Source organism: Punica granatum, unplaced genomic scaffold, assembly GCF_007655135.1.
Source record: "Punica granatum isolate Tunisia-2019 unplaced genomic scaffold, ASM765513v2 Contig00435, whole genome shotgun sequence".
NCBI lineage: Eukaryota > Viridiplantae > Streptophyta > Magnoliopsida > Myrtales > Lythraceae > Punica > Punica granatum.
The window spans coordinates 8938-16944 of NW_022204346.1; the positions used below are offsets into that span (position 1 = coordinate 8938).

Genomic DNA, 8007 nt, shown 5'->3' on the forward strand with positions numbered 1-8007 from the left:
TCTACTAATATGCCCATATTGAAAATATATTCGCATATTTCACTTTCCTAATTATATATATATACATATTTATTCTATTGTATAATTAATGATAAAAAATTTCTTTAATACATAAGTAATGACGTGCTAAAGCGAGAGAGCTCTGTTCTTTATTTTTGATGATGTGACGGCGTGAGAATTGAGTTCGAGTTTTGTTTATATATATATATATAAAAGTCATATCATCAATTCATTGACCACTTAATGGCCGTCACTAAAAATGTACCGTTCAATCCAAGGACATGATCTTTGCCCTCACAATTCATATCAACCAGCTGGCTTCCGAGTGGCAACCTGAAATTCCTTGCGTTGTTGGACTACTCTATGCGGCAGTAAGGCTTGGCAAAGGCCTTAGGCCGTACACCCACATGGAAGAGAGGAGAAGCCCACAGGGCCAGGGCCACAGAATGTGCCCTTGAAGCCCGCATTTCTTTGTGTTGACCCAACCGCCTTGGCTATATGAAAACCCTCGTTAGTGTTACCCCCACGTAAGGCGGAGGCGAAGTGATGCCCACATGCAAGTTGAATTTCAAAGGTTTATTTTTTTATGACCGCGCCCGTCCAAATGTTTTTTATTATTATTATTATTATTTATATATATATATATATATTACCACGCCTTTCCAAATTGACTTTAGTGGCTAGTGCTATAAATCAGAGGGTCAGATCCAATGTAGTTCCAGCGTACAGGTTGCTTGCCTGTCATTGCCCACCACCAATCAGGAGAGAACCAAGCGGCAAGAAGGGATTATTTTTTTATTAAAATAATTACAATTTTCTTTTAGTTTTAAAGAAGGAACGCGGACAGAAGATAAATAGGAAGAATCTAGTGACCATCCGTCACTATGACGGGAGAATCTGCACAGAAGATAAATTGGAAGAATCTAGTGAATGGGGCATATTTTAGTCAAGCAATAAATAATATTTGTGGAAATAGTAGATTTGGTCGTGGATTTAGCCCGAACTTTTCGAAAATACACACGTATATATAAAGCAATATAAAAAGAGGTTCATATCCAACAAAAATACATACGCATCACACTGCCTTAATTATTATTATTTTTTTGGGGTAACCACACACGGCCTTAATTATGTTATACTACAATACGCAAGATCTTTAAGGGGAAAAAGACAGACACTTCACTCAATCAAATTCATGTAGCTATAGATAGACCAGTCCCGTCTCGGGATTAAGCCAATGCTTAATTGATTGTAATTTAGAGCTGAATCGGATGGACGAGTAAAGCAGTCACATAGTCCTTCGTGTCAGTTTGCGAGTTGGTGTATTGATCTTCACCCTTATAGAGCACCTCAATCACACACGTAAGGTTGACAATTCGTGTGAGAAGCGGCATGGGGACTGGGGTCGGCTGCAGGCATTCATCGTTGATGTCCTTCCATGCATCATCCATCATCTTCCGAAGTTTCCTCTCTGTCTCTTGCTCTGTGGCACCGTGGTGTTTCATGTAGCATTCCACTGCTGAAGCCACATGCCCTCTCTTCTGCTCAAACTATATATATATACATACACACACACGAAAAGAAAAAAAAAAAGATTTTCAATATATAGTTTTCCCAATATCTAGTTGTTGAGCTACTCGTACAGATCTTTGGAATTAGTCAAACGTTCTAAGAAATCTGATCTTGTGACGAATTTTTCTTTTTTTCATTCTTTTTCTCTTTTTGGGGTAATAGATTCTGTGACGAATAGTCTATCGATATTTCACCTTGTGTCCGACAATGTCATCCATGAATCGGCACATGATCTTTGAACCACGCAAGCTCATGGGGTTACTTAACAGCCATTCAAAGGCATCCTCGGAGACGACATCTCCCATTCCTAGGAAAGATGTGGTCGCGAGCATCATGTAGGCAGTCGTTTCTAGTGCAATGGACATGTACTCTTCCAGTGTCGGTGTGTAGTCTTGATGGAACCAATTTAACTCTTCGAAGTAGATCCTCGCTTGATATTTCATCTGATCGATTAGAAATTAAACTATATAGTCCCACAATGGTAAAATATAGAAATATCAACTTAATATAAATTTCGTTTCTACTCACAGCTTCTTTTGCATAGGAGAGGCGGTAAGCTCTATTCTGTTCAGCTAAGTTTTTCTCAAATTCACAGTAAGTGTCTAGTAGTGTCTTGTAGAAAATCTGCATGTACTGTGGGAGCTCATCGACTGCTCCAATGTCCCACCTAGCAAATTACAAAAGAGAAGTAATAAATACGAAGTTCTAACACAAACTTTCGTACGTATTGACCTTAATTATGACCAAGCCAATTTTTTTCTCGGGTTCTAGTTTGTTTTACTCATATATATCATATCCAGGTATGTTGATCTTCCTCGACTTGTCGGCCAGACAGTCCATATGATGGGGCCAGACCAAGACCAGACAAACTTGGCTTTAGGTCCCCTAAGATCCAGGATTCAGCCGTTAATGAACTTAAATGGATATCCCCTTCTTACTTGTCTCGGGAATTTAATGTGTTGATGTTATGACAATTAATTTTTCATGGAACCGGAAAGAGGAAAATCAAGCCAGCTAGTTTACTCATCCACGAACTTTTAAGTTCATTCTTAATCAGATATATAGAGAATGCAAACTATCAGGAATTCTTATATAACACTAACCTGTCTATTGCATTGGTTAAAAGTTGCAGCTCTTCAGGTGTCCCATACAGATCATAGATATCATCCAAAATCGAAGTCAGGGCAATGACTTTGGTGAGCATCATCCTCGCTAGTGAAAACTCTGGCTGAAAATACACTCCCAAGATCCAGAAATACAACTCTGTAATTCTATCTCTTGCGAATGGAAAGTTCCTCTCGACATCTAGACGATCCTTCCACCACCTACATTAGTCAAAAAGTTCAAATTCGTTGAGCTAGCTGTATCGTTTTGGCCAAAAGATTAGTTACAGTGATTTTTAAGACTACTGAATCGGTGTTCGTGTAGTTTTCAGGAGCATTTCCACAGAGTGATCAATTTCACAACTGAAGGAAGGTAAGAGATATTGACTGATCGAGGTTTGCGATGAATCTATTACAAGTTGCAGATATTAACCTTGTGATTTCACAGAGCTCCTTTCGGTGAAACTTCTGCAACAAGTTGAAATCCAACTTCGCCAACTCCAAGAGCACTTCATTGTGAGAAGCATCGTCTTCATAGAGTTTGATATAATGCCATGCGTTTAGTCTTACCAATCCCTTCCGTAGACAGTGCTCTAATGCGCGTTTTACTTCAGCTAAAAGAGTAGGGCTTAGATTCGGGTCATCGTGTTCCACAGCTGATTTGAGATGCTGAACGGTGAAACTTAGGGCTTCTTCAAGGATGTCCTCTCCGTGAACCCTAAAGTGGCTAGCTTCATATAAGTTCAGCAGTCCTCTCACATCTTCGACAAGCGATTCGCTGAATTCCCCTTTGTTGTCCTTGAACTTCTCAAAGATATCTGCATAAGATTGTAATCTTGCACTAAGGCGCGCATCATTATTATATATGTATGGTTAAATATAATACTCGTTATGAGTTAATTATACGTATTGAAAAGTCTGTAGGACACATTGGATGTTATTCCTGTACCTATGCGAATGATATGTGGAATTACACGAGACAGCACGAATTTTTTTGCCTTTTTTTCATGAGGCAGCATATTTATATAGTTTGCTTTAATTTCATTAGATAAGACGAAATTTTTGGATTTTTTTTTTGCCACATAACACAACATCAACTTTCAGTAAAAAATATGACCGGAAACTGATGTGTCACCAATTTTTTTTTCTTTTTGTAGCCTTGCGAAGGTAAAATAGTGCAAGGCGACGGAAAGCTGGCGTGTCACCATTTAATAATACTTTCTCACTTATATTTTTTCCTAACAATTTTTAAACTTCCATTTAATAGTATTTTCTCACTCACACTTTTTCTTAACCATTTTTAAAATTATTTTTTTAATAATAAATTTCTCATCTACTTTCACATCTACACACACATATATATATATATATATTCTCATACATCAATAAGTTGAGTTGGATCACTTATCCAACTCGAAAACCAAATGCAAGTTAAAAAATCGGGCTATATGATGTGATTCTCCGGATAGATGTGACATCTGTAGTTGGCCACGTGTTGTACAAGTTGGGTGTCAAATAAGCTTTCTATACATTTTTTGATGAAAAATTTGACATTGTGCTATCTTGTGAAAATATAAGATCTAAAATTTCGGTGTCATCCGGTGAAATTAAATTAAATTGCATTGGCCCTTATGAAAAAAAGGCCATAAACTATGCTTTATGGTGTAATTTTCTCCAATATATGTGATCCTTCGATGATAGCATATGGTGATGTGGGATCACCCACTTTCGTTCAATTTATATTTGATAAAGGGAAGGTGATCAAAGATGCAAAAAAAGAATTTTTAACTATCAAGGAAATCCTTATTTACCACATGAAATCCTGTAGCCCTGCTGACGAAGTAAGCGGAACATGAGAGCAGTGGTACAAAGGTCACGAGCGTAGTCTACATGGTCACAGTTGACGAAGTACCGACCATGAATTCGCTCAAGAACTTCAGCAATCTCTCTATCGAACAGATAGCCGATTCCTAGGCACTGGATCTGATCAATCAGATTTAGCTTGTTCAGTGGCTTATGGAAATCATCATCGGCATCAGTTAGCATCCTCTTCACCTCCATCTTGAGTTTCTCTATATGTTGCTCTGCTCTTTCGTCGATTGTCCTCTGAAAAACAGAAATGAAATATGATATATAAAGAAGTGCTGAAGCCACACTTACAAATTCCTTGGTGTGTTTTATGGACATTTGCTATCTGGCACCTCTGGAAGAATAGGAACTCCTAAGTTTTTTCATCAAAACTTCTCCACAGTAGCTTGGTTGAGTTCACCATCCAAGCTGAGGCTGAATTCTATGCTACTCAAGCAAAGCCACCCCCAAAGCCAAATCTGACCATTCAAGTCTATTGGGAGGTACCTCCTGATGGCTTCTACAAACTCAATTCCGACAGATGTTCGAAAGGCAATCCATGAATAGCTGTAGTCGGGGGACTCATTTGGGATTCCTTGGGTAGATGGGTTAGGGGTTTTTGTATGAATCTCGGGCGTGCAACAAGTCCCATAGCTGAGCTCAAAGCTCTAAGGCAAAGGGTTGATCACAGCTTAGGAGTGCGGCATCAACAACTTGATTGTTGAGCTTGATACTAAATTGGTCCTAAGCTGTGTATGGGAGAACTCCAGCAACATGGTGCTAACGAATTTGATTGATGATTGTAGGGGCCTCTGTCGACATTTTGATGCCATCATACCCAAGCATATCTATAGGGAAGCTAATAAATGTGCTGACCATCTCACCAATCTTGGAGCATAGCTACCTGATTTCCTTGTTAACTTCCCTCTTTCCCCTCCTTCCATTAGGCAGATTTTATTTGATGACATTATGGGACTTTCAACCCCACGTTCTATAAGCGCTACGCGCCTGAATGATTAATTTTAATGAATCCTCTTACTCACCAAAAAGAAGTGCTGAAGAAGATTCCAATTTCTTTTTGTCGTTCAATTAGTACAGAAGTATTCATCATTTTAAGAAAATTAACATTATTTAATAATATTATTCAAATTAAAAACTATAGCTAATAATTTAAATCTCAATTATTACCTAAAATTAGTCAAATTCACAAAAATTTAAAATAAAGCACAAGTGAATACTGAAGTTTAGTTTTATATGTTGTATTACTGTTATTATTGTTGTTGTGGCCATCATCGTTATTGTTGTCATAATATTTTCTTGAAAATTAATAAATAGATAATTGCAATGATGTATATGAACACTATATGATCCTTTAATCATGGGTCCAGTAAATGCATACCAACTGTTATTTTTATATATTATTTCTTATAAAAAAATTCATTACAAAATCTTACAATACACGGGTTCGATACCTAGTATTACATCTATATATATATATATATATACTTGATTACATGATAATTAATAGGGTCATAAAGGTAAATTTTGTAATATCAAAGGGATAGAAAGATAAATATATTATATATATTAATTAGAATACAGTGTAATAAATAGTAACGTAATTGTAAATATATAATATTAGGAATAAAATTAATAATAAATGTATAATAATTAAGAGTTTATAATTAAAAATACTTAATAGTTTTAATATATATAATTAGAACTAAATATGTCAATAATAGAGGAATAATAATTAAGAATTTATAAATAAAAATACGAAATAATTTTAATATATGTGCATAAATATGTTTCAATGTGAAATATTTTAATTTTAACATATCCTCAAAATTTAATATAATTACAGAATTAGCCTCAAAACTTGTCATACCAATTTTGAATTGAAGAAATAATAAATTTGAAAAAGTTGCATCATTACTCATTCTCTAATATAGTAGTAATATATGACTTAATCACAATTCCTTAAAATATTTAAATAAAATTATTAGATATTATATGCTATAAAAAAGAATTAATTTTTTTATTAAAATTTTGAAATTTAACTAAAAATAATTAAAGTTTAAATAGGTAAATATAATTATATTTGTAGTAAAAGTCCCGTGAAACGCACGAGTCAAGAAAACTAATATATATATAGTAAGATTGTCTATGACAAAAAATAATTCATACCCCTATTTAATACAACAACAAACTCCTTCAAAGTAATATAATTAAAAACATATTTAAGAAAAGTCAAATTAACTATATATTCAATAAATGCCATTATCCTAATCAATTCGATCCATATTCAAAAAAAGATTATTATAGTTAAATTGAAAATATAAAAGGTAGATATTTTATTAGTTGTTTATAAAAATTATAGTATAATCTGTTGATTTTACTTAGGACTAAAAGAAATTGTCACACCTACTAATTATTAAATTTCAATTGGATTTAGACAAGTTTAGACTCTAACTTCACCTAAAAGTTTGAATTGTTAGATGGTGAAACTCAAAATCTATATTAACCCACGAATTTTGTATTCTCTAACCGGTGTGGGATTGTTTTTTAATTTTTCTATATTGACTCTCAACACGTCTTTGTCTTGTTTAAATTCCTAGTTTGGTTTCGGCGCCTAGTCTATGGGAAAAAAGAAAAAAGAAAATAGAAGTGTCTTGTCTCATTCAGACTTAGCACGGAAAATATTGTTTTTCGTAGGTAATTTGGGAAAATATTAGTAAGATAAAGCTTTTGCATACAGCAAACGTAATGCATATGCGTAGATATACTATTTACGTACCTCTGACTGAGAAGGACATTTGAGGAAATAGTCCCCCCAAACACTGGGATGATACCCAGCAGAACGACGTTCAATGGTTGAGGTTGAGGATGAAATTTGATCAGCAGACATTTCGCTCATTCTTAATTAATTAAGGGCGAGAGAGAGAGAGAGAGAGGACACTTTAGAAGCTTGGGAACAGAGAGTTCTGGTGGGGCGGGTATATTTATAGAACGGTTTCCTTCTTTGGGATTGAAATACGTACGTAGTGTATATTACGTACGTAGTGATACTCTTTTTCGTTAGTCGTAATTTAGTTGGCTAGTGTATATTACGTACGCAGTGATATTTACCCGATATTTCTAGATTCCTAGATAATGTGAGCTCCTATAGCTATGTACGTAACATATTCATTATCATAATTTTATAGAAATACTTAAATCTACGCATGCCGATCATCCTAAATCTATTACATATGTAAAAGTCTAGAATTCATTATTGTGTTTTTCCACATTTTAAAATTTCATTTTATCCTTCCATATATGTAGGCAGTTTTCTTAATTCCTATTTTGTCGATTCAATGTACGAAGACATTTTTTATTTATATTTTCTATAGCGCTAAAGTACTCGAACATTGGCTCGAGGAATTTTCTCTACCCCTTCGTACCCTGAAAAAACAGGGGCACCTTGCGTCCTTGAACCGATAAC

At 34.9% G+C, this 8007-nt stretch overlaps 1 protein-coding gene across 1 annotated transcript; it reads right to left on the minus strand.

Annotated features, from left to right (window-relative positions):
• Positions 1 to 1048: 1048 nt before the first annotated feature.
• LOC116190430 ((-)-germacrene D synthase-like) lies at positions 1049 to 7501 on the minus strand. The gene is made up of 7 exons (XM_031520111.1): positions 7321 to 7501; positions 4487 to 4781; positions 3109 to 3493; positions 2676 to 2897; positions 2101 to 2239; positions 1767 to 2015; positions 1049 to 1550 (listed from the first exon to the last, which is right to left on the minus strand). The coding sequence occupies exons 1-7, from the start codon at positions 7438 to 7440 to the stop codon at positions 1257 to 1259; spliced, it is 1704 nt and encodes a 567-aa protein (XP_031375971.1). The 5' UTR covers positions 7441 to 7501; the 3' UTR covers positions 1049 to 1256.
• Between the last annotated feature and the right edge of the window lie 506 nt (positions 7502 to 8007).

Excerpts from the sequence above, each read along its gene's own strand:
- LOC116190430 (XM_031520111.1), bottom strand. The coding sequence starts at position 7,440 with ATGAGCGAAATGTCTGCTGATCAAATTTCATCCTCAACCTCAACCATT. Across the intron at positions 4,782-7,320 it reads AATGTCCTTCTCAGTCAGAG|AGGACAATCGACGAAAGAGC; the intron begins GTACGTAAATAG and ends TCTGTTTTTCAG. Across the intron at positions 3,494-4,486 it reads GGGCTACAGGATTTCATGTG|ATATCTTTGAGAAGTTCAAG; the intron begins GTAAATAAGGAT and ends AATCTTATGCAG.